This window comes from Lepisma saccharinum, chromosome 22, assembly GCF_977018435.1.
Source record: "Lepisma saccharinum chromosome 22, izLepSacc3.1, whole genome shotgun sequence".
Taxonomy (NCBI): domain Eukaryota; kingdom Metazoa; phylum Arthropoda; class Insecta; order Zygentoma; family Lepismatidae; genus Lepisma; species Lepisma saccharinum.
Genome location: NC_139250.1, coordinates 64528419 through 64547930, shown reverse-complemented (window position 1 = coordinate 64547930; position 19512 = coordinate 64528419). Strand labels below are relative to the sequence as shown.

At 37.2% G+C, this 19512-nt stretch overlaps 1 protein-coding gene across 1 annotated transcript in view; it reads right to left on the bottom strand.

Moving 5' to 3' along the window:
* Positions 1–19512, bottom strand: part of Hs3st-B (Heparan sulfate 3-O sulfotransferase-B) — a 39171-nt gene that overhangs the window by 17310 nt on the left and 2349 nt on the right. The window contains exons 2-3 of the mRNA XM_083143997.1: positions 12249–12798; positions 4380–4553 (exon numbers count right to left, since the gene is read on the bottom strand). Of these exons, the coding sequence (XP_083000123.1) occupies positions 4380–4553; positions 12249–12760 (686 nt within the window). The 5' untranslated portion in view covers positions 12761–12798. The remainder of the gene's footprint in view (positions 1–4379; positions 4554–12248; positions 12799–19512) is intronic.

Sequence of the window (19512 nt, the reverse complement as noted above, 5' to 3'; positions counted from 1 at the left end):
AGTCTTATAACTGCAATGTATGGTTGCTCAAAATCCAAAATGAGTTTACAAGGTAACTTTTCAGCATGCCCTCGTATATATACTTTATTGTAGATCCATTTCAGGATTGAAATGTTGTTGATTGACATTCCAAATTACAGTTTGCAGAATTTTAACACAAAATGTTAATAAGAAATGAAATTAGGCATACCATATTTAATGCAAAATATTGAATTTTTCACGAGTTTTGTATCTCTTAAACCAATTAAATCTCAAACTCAAAATTTTTACTGACGTTACTTATCATGGAGTACTGTATTGTGCACAAATTTCAGATTTTTAAACAACTGCTCACCAGAGATATTTAACCCTGAACTGTAGAAAAAAAAATATTAAAGTCTCAAGCTTCAAATAATTTTGACATATTCTATTGGTACACAGGTACTTGCACAAAAAAATTCAAGTGTGAAACAAACTGCCTTCCCCCCCAAAAAATATCCGAAAATGTCATTTTGAGCGATTAAAATACACAATTTTGACCTTAAAATTTATTATGAAGGAATAATATATAGAAAATTACACAGAAATATAATTGTAGCCTATAATGTGCTTAACATCACAGATTTTGTCTCATTGTTGTAGGACTTACCAGAGCTGAGATAAAAAAGTTGCTGCTGATGCTTACGAATGGAGAAAATGACACGCACCATAAAAAAAATGCCCGCCATCTTCAAATCGGTGATAGTAAAAATAAAATAACAGTGGTTCTGAACTGTCAACATATGAGGCTCACACCACACAAAAGATAAACTTTTTTAAAAATGGTCAAGCAACCATGTTGTATGACTTCATATGGATTGACCCTATAGCAACTTAACTGTGAAAAGAAGCAGTCTGTTTTATTTTTATTTCAAATAAAAAAAATGATCACATTATTTTTTTATTTAAAATTATGAATCCCAAATATCATCAGGTAATTCAAAGTCATCATTGTTTTCACAAAGTCTCTTGATGTTTTCTGTTACATTAAATTTTAAAGATGGTGGCTTACTCCATTTGTGAAAAAGAAAACTCCATACTGGATCTGTGTTACCATTTTCATTATTTAATTTATTCCAGTGTTCTTCTGCAATGAACGAAGCTTCCCAGATATTCAACTCTGTGTTCCCCGTTAATCTTTTTAAAACCCTTCTCTTTTTAATCAAATGCTTCTCTTCGATGATGTGAGTTGACAAACCTGTTCTTGGGTTTAGATTTATAATGTCCAAATCATGTTCGTGCCATCTTATTGCCATACATTCCTGTAGCTACAGCAATGCGTACATACAAGAAAAACTATAACTTTTCTATCATCTGGGTATTGATTGGATAACATAGCAAGATGTTGGGCACACCTGGTACTGCCCTCTGACATGACCTATGTTGCTGGTTCACCTCGTAATTTTGAAAGAAAAAAAAACTACTTTTTTATGAACATGCCATATTTAGCCCCATAAAATCATCTTTAATGCTTAAAAATTTATCACTCTTTTATCAATTTCAAAAATATCCACACAGACCATCGCTACACATTGAAAATTTTGCAAGCAACTCCGCAGCTGTCTTTTATGTTATGTTGCTGTTTTTATTTTAGACAAACTTTTTTAACATTGGTAACTTTCTCTGCATACTGAATGCAGTCGTCGGAAATAGCTTGCTACTTGTAGCATTGCTACTGTAGCTAGCTACAAAATTTGTAGCAGTAGCTGTAGTGAAGCTACAAAATTCCTGTAGTTGTAGCGAAATTTTTGCTACAGCTACATTTCTTCTCACTATTTAGAAGTAAATTTGGAATATAGCAACAGCATAAAAAAAAATCGACAATGATGCTTACTTTTGCAATGAGCTACTTTTTTTTAGTTGCATCGCTATTTTGGGGAGAGACATGCCTCGTTTGTGCCACCCCCAGAACAAATTCTGTGGATATCCATGGTGTAAGAGACAGAAAAATGTTGTTAATTCCTCTGTAAAACACAACTTGCAGTGCAAAAACGAGCGATTCTTTTTTCACTAAATGGTAAAGCAATCAATGGTTCAGTATGTTAACATCTTTGATCATTGTCAGTACATAGGATCTCACCAGAAATAAATTATTGTTACAAGAAGGATAGAAATATACTTTCAGAACTTACTGACTTTCCTGCAGAAACGACAATTTTCTTTAGTAAATATAAAGTTTCTAAATTTAAGTAGTTATCCTACTTTTATGTCGCTTTTCTGTAACTTTCGCTAATCATGGCAATAAGGATGAAAGGTTTATTTAGCAATTAATTCTCTTTTCTAGAATCTCTTTGTGCCACTTATGGCTAATTGGTAGCGTCCTCGCCTTGTAATCAAGGGGTCCTGGGTTCGATACCTGGTGGAAGCACTTGGCACAGTGGCTCAGATCCCACTTTAAACTGTAGGTCCAGTCCCGATTAGCCTTACTGTGAATAAAGTGGACTTAAAACAACAAATCGATCAATCAATCCATTATGGCTATTTGTGAGAATGAGGAAGAATGATGATGAGCAGTGTTGGGAATGGAGGAGCAGGGTGATCCCATCCTCCGAACTAGGGTATTCTCCTAGTTTTTGTTTTGAGTCAGTTTTATGCACAGATAAGCTAATCAAGACTAAATCCGAACCACTATGTGCCTCCACCGGGTATCAAACCTGGGGCACTTTGATTACAACCCAACCCATGGCGCAACAGCCCTCAAAGGGCATTGGCATATCTCCCGACTGCCAGTCTCCCTCTCACAATCCTACCTAGAGGTGTGGAGATCTTCAACCAGTTATGGGGTGAAGTGGGGACACCACGTCGAACCCCCAGCTGTTATAGGAGATATCCGTGACTGGGACTTTGATTACAATGTGTCAAAATTTCCACTGCGTCTTCAGGGAAGCAAACTTACGTAAAGCATCGCTCCACCTGCTTCTCATTTATACCATAGAAACATCCCCAAGGTTCGGGCAAGGAACTAACATTCCATTTAAGAGCTAAGAAGATAAAATTGATAAATATCTCATCTCATATCGCGGTGGCTCAGTCGGTAACGCGTCTGACTACCATGCTCAAGGTCCCGGGTTCGATCCCCGGCCGGTTCAAATCCGGGAACTTTTCTAACGGTGGAAGCGGCCCCGGCACCCACCCAGCGTCGAATAAAATGGGTACCTGGGGGAAACCCTGGGGGGTAAAGGTGGTCAGGGGTGTGATGCTGATCACGTCACCCCCACTCACGACCGGATCAAGAAAGTGTGGGGCGTTACCCCCACACCCCCTATACGCCTTCATGGCATGGTGCTATGCACAGGGGAACACTTTACTTTTTACTTTTTTTACTCATTTTTATGTTATTTTCCGTTTGCACAACACATTATACTAAATTTCGATACATATGATAAATTCCAAATTATTTTTATATGACTTAATGAGAACACACACACACACACATGTGTAAGACCTAGTCTCATTAATCTTCCATGTGGGCAGCATGAATATTTAATAAAAAAATGATTACAAAGATAGTTTGCCCTCCAATTATCGCTCCTTCTTTCATTATTTCATTATTTAAATCTGCACAGATGGTAAAACTTATCAGTGTATTAAAAAATTTAATATGTATTCTCAAGAAAAATATGTTGATATATAAACATAAGTAATCCTACCAAATCGTATTTGAGTGTAGTTGTAATCACTAATTTGGGTATCATCCTAATTGCAATACTCGTCTATCAAATTTGAATTGATTTACTGCTTACATAGGTACGTTACTCTCAAACACTATAGTAAAAATAAATATCTGAAGTAACAATGTTATCAAAATTATCCAATGACTGGAATCATGATAAAAAATAACAATCTATTTTCCAAAGTACAAATATTATACATAGGGGCTTCATTTGAATATCCATGTGCTTGTTTTAAGTATTTTATTCAGAAGTAGTGCAAAAGTAGCAAACAGGAGTAGCATAGCGAGCTATATTTTGGTAAATGTAGATGTAGCGAAGGTACTTTTAAAATTTAGAATTCTGATCACTGACTGAATGATCATGTAGAGCGTGGTTTTCTTGTTTAATATTTTAAAAAATACCCACATAGACGAAGATGATAACCAGTTTAAATTCCATGTCTTATCACTTTATGTACAATAAATTTCAAGTCTTTATCACTTTTTGTACAAAAGTTATGTACATTCAAAGTCCCGGTTGCATGACTTTTTGCACACTGTGTATGTGAAGGGGATTCATAATATTCATGTTACATAGACAGTCTTGCATGTCAAATCAAATAAAATTGATTGAAATGTTTAGTTGAATCATGTAATGTTTCCTTGTAACCCCACAGCTTAAAAAAAAAAGCATCATATATGAACATACCTTGCAGCCTGAGTGTAGTCCGAAATGGCCCTTGTTACTGGATCCCTTACTACAACTATCAACTTGATATGTGGATTCATACGAAACACACGCTGAGGAACTTCTCGAGTGACAAAGTAACTGGGCGACTTCTCCATTGTGATCTGTCCTTCTAGTGTCGGGGGCATGCACGATCTGGAACAAGGAAGAGAACACACTAGAAACCATGCGAGATTCAAGAATGCTGATGTAGGATGTAAAAATGCATATAATCTTGATATCCACAGAATGGGAAATGAAACAAAATGGTTCCCAAGTTCCTCTCAGTGTTGGAACTGATCATAGGTAAAGAGGAACTCTAAATAACACAGAGTGTGCCATAAAAATGGGTTTACTTGTTTTCGTTGGAAGAGTTTCTGCAACACTTATTGTCATTTGCTTCAAAAGTGTACGGCATTCTATAAAAATGGTGACTAGTATCGATGTTATTTTAATCTCGGTACACATGATCTTATTCCATCAGCCAATGCAATCAGGACGTGCCGGAATAACTTGGAAGCTTCGGCAAGTGCATTGAAGCAGAAAAATTCCTATTCACATGCTCTAACATGCCATGGACAATTCTGATCGCCGATTGACCAAGTGTCAAGGACGAAATAGTGGTCACCTGCTGGAGGTAATTTTCAACATATCAACATGACTGTGAGTGTGCATATTTTGCAAATGCCAATGTTTAATAGTGCAGATGATTTGTTTGCATTTTTTGTCTAATAAAACGTAGTTAGTTTCAATGCATATTAAAAAGCCCTTTTTACACCACACCCTTTATTATTTCCAGCATATGGTATTATTACAGTACATTTGGAAACATTTCAAAATTGTTTAAACAAATCTCCACAGAAAATTTAGGTCATAAAACAAACTTGGGCATGTATTCACTAAATCTCATCTTCAATATCTATACTTCTTCATTTCACTACAAGATAAAAAAAACATTGCAACCTTAATGAAACTATGTGATACTTAGGTGATAATTATGGGCTCACATTTTATTTTTAAAAAAGGTGGAAAAGTCTGTGCAGTTGCAATCAATTATATAGTAGTACAGTATTGATTCGGTTCAAATTAAATCTTCCCACTTAAGCTATCTGAGCATAGAGTAAAATTTTCATGTCCACTGTACTGTACCATGAAGGCACAATGAAGGATTTTGAGGTAGGCCCCACACATTCACAATCTAACCATTCTGAAGGTGATGTGATCAGCACTACACTCTCGTTCCCTGAGGCTGGGCGAGAATCCTGTAATGCCTATCACAACACAGCAATACTCTTGTCAAAATTCAGAGGTTCAACCAGAACTCTTCAGACTTTCCATCAGATTTCAACTCCCTGTTGTAGTGTACTAGTGTACCATTGGGACAGTTAGCAGACACACACATTGAAGGGTTTTTCACTGGACAGCAGTTTCCCACCAAGAGTCCAACTGGCCCATGGCAGAGAATTGGGTACATCGACATCTAGTAACATGGAAAACTTTACCGATTCTGAGCTAATGTATTCCAAAAGAACATTATCGATGGCATAGCGGTAACATCATCGATACCCGGTGGAGGTACATAGTGGTTTGGATCCCACTTTAAGCTGTAGGTCCAGTCCTGATCAGCCTTTCTGTGCATAAAGTGGACTTAAAACAACAATTCAACCAACTAAAAGGGCATTCACTTTCATTGGCTGGCCCTTGTTTCACATTATGCGAGGACATTAAACTGAAACCATACAAAAACGTCATACTGTGTGGTCTATATAGACGAACCATATTTTTCATATTTGCAATAATACAAAAATATATTAATCTTTGTCCAAAACTGTTTGTAAATACATTTTGCAGGCATATTAAGTTGAAAAAATATTTAAAAATTAGTATTTTATGCTTCACAAGAATTTTACAATTTGCAGATAGTGTGAAAAATACCATGATAATTGATAATCATAAATTTCCCTGTTATATGAGTTAAGAAAAGTTCCTAGCTACATCTCTGTTATCCATTTTCACACGATAAGTAACGACTTGAAGGGGGTACAGGATCGAGAATACCCACACCACAACATTTTTGCTGCAGGTGTGTAGAGCAGACTTCAGTGTTTCAGACTTCGTAGCTTCAACACTCAACAGGAAAATAAGGCTGATATGTCACTGAGACACTTATATTTGTTTCATATATTTTTGATATAAAATGCTCGTTACAAATCTATAATAGACTAAGTTTTGAGCTGAATCTCAGCTTGAAAGTCTCAAGTGTACATCCAGACAAGAAACTGTGCGAGACACATCCTTCTCACTAGAAACTCAGAGGATTTACAATTAAAAAACTCCAAAATTGTGCTTCACAGTTTGTTTACAAACTTATTTTTGTTCTTTACTTTTTCTTCGATAACTCTGGAAAAATATGTGAAAATTAGTATTTTATACATATTTCTTAGCATACATCTGTTTCACATTTTTATCTTTGTAACTAATCATAAAGACTGTATACGTAGGAACACCCAATAAAACAAACGTAGGATTTTAATGTTTACCGTCTTTCCACATACAGCCCGAATGCCATCTTGCTCTATTGCAGATACAGGCCTCCAACATATGAAAAATGCCACACCAATCAGGCAGTCAAAAAAAATTCCCCAAAACCCACTATTTGGAGAAAACCTATGGTGGGGTACACTACCAGGTGTGCCGGTTAATAATTCTTAATTGATCCAAAAGAAAACAAGTGTATCTGAGAAGAAAGGTAACAAATGCTTTATTCAAGGTATGCACCATCACTAGCTATACATTTTGCCCATCTGGCAGTCAAATTGTGGATGCCCTACCAGAAAAATCGTTCACATTTTGAGGTGATCCAGTCAGCAAGCCATTGTTCGACATCTTCATCATCTTCGTAATTGTTGAAGTGTTGCTGGGGAAAGTGAGTGAGAAATCGATGAAAACAAGTGGTAGTCTGAAGGGGCTAAGTCTGGTGCATATGGCAGGTGGGGCACGAATTCCCAGCCAAGTGCAGAAATGGTGTCACTGACGCCTTTCGATGTGTGTGATGAGGCGTTGTCGTGCTGCAAAATCACTTTTCCGTGTCTTGTCACCCAATCTGGAACTTTCCCATGGCAGGAAGACTATCAGATATGGTTTGGCGACCAACATTTAACTCCTCTGCCAGTTGTTGTTGCATTTGCGTCTTCATCCAACAGTGCTTGCAATTCGGCATCTTGGATTTTTTTTCGGCTGGTCCGTACAATCTTTGTCTTTCAAGTCGAAATCACCACTTTTGAATCGTCGAAACCAACGCACACACGTGTCTTGCATTAGGACATTGTCACCGTACGTTTCCACAAGGATAGGATGGCTTTCTCTCGCATTTTTCTTTTGATTGAACAAGAAAAGCAGGACTTGCCGCACATGCTCCTTATTTGGTTTGAAGATCAACATGTTTACCACATAAAACCCAATATCACGATCACTCGCACTCGGTTGCACATCCACGGCATTTTGACAGGTACTGTCCTGGCAACACACTGACGTAACAGTTGAGACTGTGCACCAACCCTTGCTTCCAGCACCATCCAGCGACGAAATTAAGAATTATTAACCGGCACACCTGGAAGACTTTTATTTGCAACTAAAGGGATACAATGAGAAAAAAGTTTGAGAAAAGCTGCATTAAGATATATTCTTAGACAAAAAGTCTTTTTGAGTGTTCTAATGTGGTCTACTACATCTAATGCACACATTGCCCCAATACATCATATCTCATTTCCATGCACTGCAATATGCATATATCTTTACCATTTGGTTACTGTTATCTTGCTGCTGCTGTATTATGTTCCTGACATGAGGTGTCAGGGTGGCCACTCTAGGAACATGATAAAATTCAAGGATAATTCCCGGTTTTCAAGGCAAACTTTCCAAAAATTCAAGTTCACAAGCAGATGTTTTCTGTATTTCAACCTTACGTATTACTGCCTCTCACCACCCACACACGTACACACGCAAATATAAAAAACAATATAAAATGTCTGCGTGATTCCAAAGTTTCCAAATATTCTGATTTAATTCAATTAAATGGTATATACACTTAAAGGTGTGGGGTCTACATTTGCCATTTCACATATTCAAGCTCGAAATACATTTACAAACACAAGTTACAAATGTTACAGGATGTGATATAATCTACAAAAATTATTAGCATATTGGTTACGTGCGTATTACTCATGATGTATAAATAAAAATATGTTACAGAATTTAATTTCGTCTACTTACGTAAGTGAGTATATGTTCGTTGTAAACTAAGTTTCGGAAGCTTTACTGCTTCCTTCTTCAGGTGGTCGTATTTTAGGCTCGGAACATCAAGCCACGTCAGAGAAGTGTCATGTGAGAATATTAGGTAAAAGGTTGGATTTAAAACACTTCATGGTGCTCGACACATACAAATTTAATACTACCTTTGTTAAAAACCCTTAAAAGGGGTTTATAGGATCGAGTGCGACTGCGGTATGGAATATATTAGACAAACAGGCAGGAACATGCGTGTTAGATGGGGGGAACACGATAAGAATATCAAGGAAAGGGATCCGAAAACGGGGCTTGCAGAGCACGTAATAAAGAGTGGGCATAGGATCATAAAAAGGGAGGTTATCAAAAGAAGTAACAGTAAATTGGATAGGAACGTATACGAAATGGCACTTATTTGTGCAGGAAACAGAAATAAACTGAACCGAGACGACGGCAATTTTGCATGATGTATGGATTAGCTTTTTTAAAAAATTGCATAATATGAATGACAAAGTGCCCCGATAGGCTTCCATGTCACCTCGGAGGTAAAGAAAGCAGCCGAAGTGGAACGCGAATTCTCTTTGGATTGGTGAAGGAAGAAAAAAGGGGAGGGACCACTCATGGGAGAGGAACTACCCCACAAATCCGTAGCGCGGCACCAGTTGCTCGCATGGTTCACCATGGCAAGGAACTAGGGCTTTCAATGGCCACTCAAGCACACCGTGGTGGTGATTTTAACATGTTTTTTTGTGAGTTTTAAGGGTTTTTAACAAAGGCAGTTTTAAATTTGTATGTGTCGAGCACCATGAAGTGTTTTAAATCAAACCTTTTACCTAGTATTCTCACATGACACTTCTCTGACGTGGCTTGATGTTCAGAGCCTAAAATACGACCACCTGAAGAAGGAAGCAGTAAAGCTTCCGAAACATAGTTCACAACGAACATATACACACTTACGTAAGTAGACGAAATTAAATTCTCTAATGTATTTTTATCTACAAAAATTGTTACTTGTATAATAATTCATACAAAATTTTACCTAATCAACTTCAAGATATCTTATCTTGCAATAATCTTACACCTGTCAGATAGATTGTTCTACAAAGGACACTAACCAGGTAAATGGATTACGAGAATTCTGTTTCATTTTCCACGTAGCTTTCTTTCCCTTCCTCGACAAAAATAAAAGCTAAACTGTAAAAAACTTGCTTCCGGGCATTTATAAACATTTATAAATTCAATGGGATTTGGATTTTAATAAAAGTTGGAACTTGCACGTCTACGGAGAAAAATTCATGCATAGTTCCCAGAATTCAAAGAATTCCCGGTGAGTAGCCGCCCTGGGTGTGAAGGGGTTTTATGTCCCTCAATGCTCTTGTTGTTAGGTAGGCAGGTTATGGCTCTTAGCCTTAAAATAATGTCCCTAAATGGTTTCAACAGCTGATGACACTGCTCAAGTATGAAAACCTCTTCCACACATCATTATCCAGGTCTGAGAACAGCTGCTTGCTTTTCTTCAAATCATAATTTCTATGGTACATAATACTTACTGAACTTTTAACTGTGGTATGTTATGTGCCGGAATGAGCGAAGCCAATGATAAACAACGGAGAAATAGTTGGTGAAAATGATGATAGATGGCAGCACAAGCAGAAAAACGGAAAGTAAATTATTAATGAATTAGGAGGAACTAGAAAGTGATTGAAACCAAACAAAACAAATAAAAGGGAACGAATAGTGATTAAATGGTTGTAAATAAAGTGTGAAAAACAAAGGAATACAGGAAACTCAATGGTGGACATACTCCACGTACATTGTACATATAGAAGATTAAAGAAGTTAAGCAGCTGATTCAAAATTTGTTTCTTTTCCTTCTGGCAAGAAGGTAGCTTCTTGCTACAGTTTTGTTTGTTACCCTGGTGGCGCTATATCCATATTTGTCGCCCGCAAAGCATATCGAGTAGCAATAGAAACAACAAGGAGGAATAAAAGGTTATTATTCCGTGAAAGAAGAAAGAAGATGATGATCTTTCAGTAGGAAAAGGAAAAAGAATATAATCTTTCCATAGAAAAAGAAAGAAGAAGATGATCTTTTCCTGAAAGAAGAAGATGACCTTCCCATGACAGAAGAAAGAAAATGATGACCTTTCCATAAAAGAAGAAGGAAGAAAATGTTGTACTAAGAATTCATGCATATAGTCTTTGTATCATGGAAGTTTCAGAATATGTATCTTCTTAATTATATCCATTGGTATATATCGCTGCTGTTTGATTCGCATTCCAAAGAAAAGAACCCACAACCATAGAAATTAGCTGTGGTTTACAGTCTTGCACCCAAAAGACAGGTGACATAATTAAGTGGTGCCCCTAACGTGTGGCATACACAAACAGAGGTGGCAGGTAATTAGTATCCTCAAGCTTCAGATTTACTTCGGTAATGGTTCCAAATGTTTTATGATTTTTCAAAGCTTCATAGGAGAAAGACGAAGCATTGCAGAATTGTAGAAATTATTGTTAAAGTACCTTGGTGAAAGTAATTACCACTGTTTGGAATTCAGAAAAGTGCAATTTATAAAGACTCAAAAATGACCTTATACAAGCATCCACATTTCTCATTACCAATACATTTTTCATTCATAGAAGAAAGATAAAATATCACAGAATAGTGGTAATGATTGAAAGAAAATCTGAAGCTTCCTGAAAGAAATTAACATTGTTTGCAGTTCTGAAAAGTGCTATTTATTGGCAAAAAGGATATGTAAAAAACACCTTACGCAAACATCCCTGTATCCCATCGACAAGAATTTCGCAGACTATTGTTGACACGAGGCTCAAATGGATTTCAAGTTTGAGACCAGCACCAACATGACAAAATGTTGAAAGCATTTAGGGAAATTATTGTAATGCTAAGAACCCTAAACCTGGCCTGCCTAACCTAATCATGAAAGCATTTAGAGAAGTGACCTGAATACTAACAGCCCGAAACCTGACTAGCCTAACCCAACTACGAAACCTTTTGCACCACACATGTGACCTATGTGGCAGCAGGAGTTTGTATCCAAGGTGACAGTAAATGAATGGTGGGTTGCAAGAGAAGAATCATATAGGAGTATACAGAAGTGAAAAACCATTCTCAAGTAAACACACAGTAATCGCTAAAACTCGTAAATATGTGTTAACAGACATAAATAGAAATTAACTAACTCTCTAGCCTTCTTAAACCCGAAGGTTCATGGTTGCAGCAACACAGGCCTTCCATCTTTCCCTATCTTGAGCAAGATCTAATTACTCTTTTCCATCCCTACAGATTTCCCTTAGGTCCATCTCAACGTTGTCCCTCCATCTTCGTCTTGGCCTTCCTACAGGTCTCTTACCATCAGGTTTCCCAACAAGAAATTGAACAATGAAAAAAAAAATATCTGTACACCATGATGAAATCGGAATTAAACAATCAGAACTTGGGCTTTACTTCTATGCACTTCCCCAGCTCTAACACACTTTCTAATAGTTACATAAAACTTGTGAAAATCATTACACATTCAGAATCAGTACCCAAATATTTCTTACCTGTACCATTCCAGGCCAAGTTGGTACCATCTGTCGAAGAAATGAACTTCAAATCCTGCAGCACGGACATTTGGGTGGATACGAATGAATTCTAGCAGAGCCCTCGTGCCACCCTTCTTGACACCAATTATCAGTGCATCTGGGAGGCGGCGAGTTGTCTTCAGGCCCTGCTGCTTCAAAAAGCGATACTTGGGAGTGTGGAAAACACTTACAACCACAGATTCGCTGATCTGTTCGTCATCGTTTGGCTTTGTGCCTCTAGTTTTGTACACTACGTTAACTTGCTGAGGAGAAATTGCTATCTCCTGGACTAAATTGGCACTTTTTGTCTGAGATTCGTCTTCTGCTTTTCCAAATACATTTGACGACAAGCTTCTCAGGCCTCGATGGTATTCTTTGAAATTTACAACCAGGCAGTAGTTGAAATTGTACAGCAGAGATAATAATCCAACAAACAAAATTAGAAAAATCACAAAAAACTTCTTCTTAATGCGACATAGGACTTCCATCATTTTTGGCACCGTGACATGAGGTGTGTTTTTGAGTGAACCTACAAGAAAAAAGCACATCCATTAACAACTTCTAAAAGTTGGCATATATGCCTAAGTTCAAATAATGATATTATACACAGTGCTCAATGTGGGAGGGGCATGGGAATGAGCCCCTCCTTCTACTTAAACTCTTAAGCGTGGATGGCATACATTGAGAACATTAGGTGAGATTATGCTAGCTGTAGTATATAAAAAGGTGGCCGCGGTGGCTCAGTCGGTAACGCGTCTGACTACCATGCTCAAGGTCTCGGGTTCGATCCCCGGCCGGTTCAAATCCGGGAACTATTCTAACGGTGGAAGCCGCCCCGGCGCCTACCTGGGGGGTAAAGGCGGTTAGGGGCGTGATGCTGATCACATCACCCCACTCACGACCGGATCAAGAAAGTGTGGGGCGTTACCCCCACACCCCCTATACGCCTTCATGGCATGGTGCTATGCACAGGGGAACACTTTACCTTTACCTTTTGTAGTATATAAAAAAGAAACATAGGAAGAAGATGAAAAAGAAGTAGAAGAAAGAATATAAATTAGAAGCAAAGAAAGTTGTCTGCTGCTGTGTGGTGCAGTTTGTGCATAACAGAAAACTTAGATATGGCTCAAAAACCAAATTTGTGTGATGCGAACATTGAGTTGCCTTGTTTGAAGATTTAAGTCCACTTTATGTGCATATAGGCTAAATGGGACAGGACGTATGGTTTAAAGTTGGATCTGCACCACCATGCAATGTGCCTCCACCAGGTATCGAACCCGGGAAGAAAGATGGGAGTGATGAAAATAAATTTTGCTTAATAAAAGTCAATTTTCCAGCAGCAAAACTTGTTCAGATAATTCCACACTTAAGGGGTTAAGAACATTTATGATTAGCAGGACTCCAGGTAGAATAATTTGCATAAGCATACCCCAAACTTTTTCATCGTCTCCATGTTGAACCACAACAACAACTCTTCTCCACCTAGGAATTTACAAATTCTCCCTCAACATATGGAAGCACTTCGTTCTTTAGTTCAGAGCCCAGGGGAAGAACTCCATCTATGCTACATGAGAAGATCATGTGGAAAGAATTGTCTAGTGTATGAGTGAGCCTTATTCAGAATATGAACAGAAAGGAATTAAATACCTCTGATGATACAATTAAAGGTAAACTACACGAACAAAAACCATAATTCTGGAAATAAAACAAAATGAACGTAAAGTTGTACACACGTTATTGATAACAAGTGTGTTGCACGGGCATGGCAAGAAGGAGGTCTTGGGGGTTCAATCTCTTTCCTCCCTGAAATATCTACAAAATAGTAGTACTAAAAAGAAATCAGAATGCGGTACTTTAGTATTATACGGACTACCTAATTTCAGACAGTCTGTTTTCTGAGACAGATTAGGTTAGGAAAAAGCCCCTCAATTGAATGCCTGACCTTGAGCACAAGCAAGGGGGGGGGGGGGGAAGGGTGCGGTACATGACTCATGTTTGCAAGGGGAATATCATTTAACGTACACAAATGAGGTAGTCCGTATGATAATAAAGTACCCAGAATGCACTAAAAATTACCTAATACTGCCCATTACATTTCATCTTACAATATTTAAGTTGCCATGTTATCAATTTCTTTCTAACACATGCAAATAGCTGACTGACCACACAACAATTAAAACTTTCTTACACTTTAAATCTACTCTAGTAATAATCATGTAGCTTGAAAAGTCTATCACCTCACATGCAAAGCAAACGGAAACTAATTGCATCTTGTCCTAGAAGTGAAGGAGAGAGTGTAAATACACATTTCAAGTTTTTACTAATCACAATGGGTGTACAGATCATGAAATTTCAGTTCAAGGATCAGGGAAAAACCTGTCACAATCCTGGTTTCGCAAAACCATTTAAATGGTGTGTGGGATTCCAACCAGTTGGGAGATTTAGAATGGCCTTATATTAAAAGGGTTTTATTCCTAAAGTTTTCTGCACTAGTAGTGTCAAATTTCTTGGAAACATGGAACTTTCATTTCAGAATCTCGGAAACAACCACATCATGGAGAAATAGTGTGTAGAATTTGCAACTTCCATGCACATAAAAGAACCTTCCTGATGAAGTAGTAGTAGCTAGAATGAGCTAAATATCATATGTTTATGCACAAAGATCAGTAAACTTGACGTCATTTGGAACGTCCCTAACTGCCATGCATCAATAATACAGAAATTTGGATTCTACACTAAGCTATATGTTTTTCTGCTGCGAGTATGCATAATTCAACAATGGGTGTTCAGAGAAACACCCTAAATAATGAAAAAAAATGTATTAAGTTCATATGCACTTGATATTTAATATTATACATTATGCCTCTCTAATAATTTAATGTTAACCCTTTTTCCCCAACACTTTCAAAATTACACTTCATGTAAATAAGAACACCCTAGAAAGTTGTGAGACATCAAGCAAGATTTTTTTGTAATAACTATTCTTCTCGATTAATTTATATGAATAAACAGAGGATCATATTTACTAGCCATGTCAAAAAGTGTAATCATATGTAAAAAAAAGTGTCAGTTATTAATAACTATAAAAATAAAAGTATTATTTTTCAACACCATGACAACGATAAAGTACTTAAATATGACAATTGCAAATAACGTAAACAAATAACGTGCAAATTTGAAGGTTTTCAAGTTCTTATATGCTTTCTGTTGTTCCCTGTCATCTTTTTTTAAAAACCTAAATTTACAGCATTGACATAATTTCTGAGGTTGAGGCATAATTAAACCTGCAATTTAATACAATAGCAGCATGTTCAGCATCCCCATGTATTTAAATGGGAGAACACAACTATCATGTTGCCACCTACAATAGCGTTCGTTGGTCAGATGAATCATTATACTCATGCAAATATAAAAATCACAGTTTTCTAAATTTCCAAGACTGGCTGAGCCGATGTACCAGTATCAGAAACTATCAATAGGAATTTATTTACCAATACCAGCCGATATTTTCTGCCATTTCTGTCTTTCACAAGCTACACAATAATGAGGTGCGCCACTTTCACAGACACTAATTATTCTTAAACTTATGCACAATTTGATAACTTCCTTTTCATCTTGCACCAGTTTTGTGTGAAAAACTGAATTAACATGTAATTTAATATCCAAATGTAATTCATGAATATTTTACATAAAGAATTTTGTAAATTGATGCATACAATTAGAGTGGAATAGTAATATACTAACAGTAATCAATATTTTTTAACAACTTCAAATTAGTATAATTTTCAAGCATCGGTATCAATTAGAGTATTGATATCGGCTCAGGCCTAGTATACACAAGATTTGCCATGAGGAAAGAGTCCTTCAGACAGCAGTGATTGAGAACCTACTTTTCACATCATCCTTCATCAAAAATCAAGAATGTCTGTATCTTTAAAATGCAGAAATTAGTTTATCTGAACTTCAGTCTTACTTCCATGCTCATTTCTAACATTCTCAAAGCTTTCCTTATCCTCCTGTGCAACTTGTGAAAATAATTACACAATTGGAACTGTTACCAAGAAATAATTGTAAAATAATGAAATCTCTTATTTGAAGAATTAAGGAAAAGTAAATTCGGCTAATGAAACTAAACTCAGAAATAAATGGTTTGTATTACCTACAAGACTCCAAATTTCACTCAAAAAACATCTATAGGTTCACCACCATTACCCTCTAAAGGTAAAGTTCTGCCATGTTGGAAACCTGGGTAACACTTTACTATACCGGAGATGGATTTCTTCAAATTTACAGGAGAAAGTACTTACGCAAATCATTTTCTGTAATGTTGTTGATGTTCGGGAATGTAGTTTTGATCTATTTTAATGCGAATGCATGTGGTTTTTCTAAGAAAATCTATTTCCAATGTGCTATTGCTGCTGCCGCCATGCGAGATTCAAGAATGCTCATGAAGGATGTAAAAACGCATATAATCTTGATATAAACAGAATTGAAAATGAAACAAAATGGTTCCCAAGTTCCTCTCAGTGTTGGAACTGATCATAGGTAAAGAGGAACTCTAAATAACACAGTGTGTGGCATAAAAATGGGTTTACTTGTTTTCGTTGGAAGAGTTTCTGCAACACTTATTGATTGTCATTTGTAGCAGCAGCAATAGCGCGTTTTGTGCTCTCGTGCTGATGTTGTCCGTATATGCTAAATTGAACGAAAGGAGTGCTAATGGAACCTACCCGTGGATGGTTTGTGGGAAATAAGAAACAACAGTAAGTACTCGTTAATGTAATAAACAGATATTATTTTAATTACAAATTCATTATTTCACCTAAAGAAATGTTCCGCCATGCAGAATAGTATGTTAGCAATGTAAAAAATTGCGAAATAAATTATTGATAGATGTCTCCGGTATAGTAAAGTAGTACCAAAACCTGCTTGCAACGGTAGTTCGCTGCATTTTTTTACTCGTCCTGCACTCGAGCATCTAGTTGGTTACACAGAGCAACAACAAATCGCCTACTTCGTTGATTTGGTGTCAAGTAGTGTATTTGGTGTATGCACCATTTTCACTATGTTCTGGAGCGGTGTAATGCATGGTGTATTGTCACACAGTGCGTGCTAACTAATCAAATGAACGTTTGCAGCAGCAGACATTGTTTGAATATTCTGAACTTGAGAACAGCTATTTGTCTACTTCATTGAATGTCATTTCCATGCATCATCCTGACACCAGGCTACACCTAGTGTCAAAAAGTGCAGCGAACTAGTACAAACCGTTAATGCCATAACAAACACAGCTATAATTAACCTTTGCATTCAAGTGTATGTTTTATTTTAACCGAAAGAGATGCAGCAGGGAAAAAAGTCATGACCTGGACCCTCTGTACCCTTCCCCCTCCCCTCCTGCTCAAGAAAGTGAAATATTTTGCATGGTTTATGAAGATTTTGTTGCTTATGAACATCTTAAGCTATTTTTACCTCATGGACATGTGTTATTGTGAAGTAAAGTATGTCTGTTACTTCACCATGAAGCAGAACAGCCCGAAGACTTCGTGAAAGTGATATATAGCACACAACCTGGCATTCCACAACAGCAGCTTTAAATTTTATGTCGTTAGGTTAGGATGGTTAGGTCTGGCACTGATAGTTATTTTTGACGTGTTCTTTCGATGTTTGAGTGTGCATACAAACTGTTGTTACTCATAAAAAGCAGTGAAGGTACTCCAAAATGGCAGGTTTTTACTTAATGGGCCATATTTTAGGATCAAATATCTCCGTAATTTGTGTTGTCTGTGTGCTGGAACCAATTTTATAGTACATAAAACATCAAAATCTGTATTTAAAAAAAAGAAAAAACAATTCTCGAGGTCAGTCAGTAGGTCAACGGCCCCAAAGCCATAACATGCAGAAGTCATTGGGACATTCAGGGGTGCATGGTAAGCTTTGTCAACAGTAGGATCCGATTCACCAATGTGGTGATTTCCACAAACACACCATAATGCAAAGACAAAACCAATGCCTCTATCAGTGCATATGTTCCATTAATAAAGCCACAAATCGAAGTTTCAGCTACACAATCATACTGATTGACTCATATTTATTTCATGATTATCATATGTTGGTGCACAGAAAAAAACATCATGGAAATGGTATTTTATAATGCCATTCCATGACCAAAGTAGTTTTGATGTTTTTTTTTTAAATTGTCAGATACCGATGCAGGCCTGTAGCCAGAATTTCATTTTGGGAGAGGGGGTAACCCCTTATCAGCAGCTGCCATCTAAAGGCAAAAAAGTGGGGAGCAAATTGTCTGTGTACTTCTTTGTAAACAACTTTCACCAAAAAAAATAATAACGAAAGCAATACTCAATACACTAAGTTGAAAACTGGAAATGCATGGGGATGAACATTTGAAGAAACTAATTTGCTCCTTTTTAAAAAGCAAAGTATTAATCTAGGTAACGATAGTATAAGCCGGAGACAGATTTCTTAAAATTTACAGGAGAAAAGACGAGAAAGTACTTACGGAATTGCGTTCTTGGGGACTTTCTGAAGCCGGGGAAATTGTTTTTTTAGAATCGTGCAACGTATTTTGCCTGTAAATAAGGTATTTTTTGTCAATCATGCATCTCCGTTGTACGATAGCTCGTGCCACCATTACCGTCTACTACGTGAATCAAATGTTCCGTGTCTTCGGTTATGTAACCCCCTCACAGTGTAGCAACCATGCGGAAGTTTGACAAGATGACGTGTGAGCGGGTTTTTTTTTTCCAATGTAAGGTAAGACTCTAGTTAACGTCCTTTTCCTAAGGAATACGTGTCATATATCGTTGGAAAGCTTATTTTATAAGGAATTCAACAACGTAAATCCCAAAGCAAGCAAAAATTTCCTGAAGGAGTAAATCGAGAAAAACCGATGTTGTCCGGATATGCACAATTGAACGTACTGAGGAATTTTTTATATGATGAAGCACATATTTAGGGGTGAAATGAGTGCTAATGGAACCTAACCTAACCTCGTAGGCAGACCTCGACCCCGTGAATGGATAGTGGGGCTACCGTGAACAGAAAGTGTAAAAAGAAAAAGGTTCTTACCCGAGGAGGTGCCACACCACGAACGCAAAGAAGCAATCATCATGCAGATAAGGACGTAAAGTAGAGTCTAGCCTCAATTTTCGCTTAAAAACCCTTTGTGAATAGTTTGTGCGGCATTTATCGGTTCATAACTTTGGAAACACTGCACATCAGC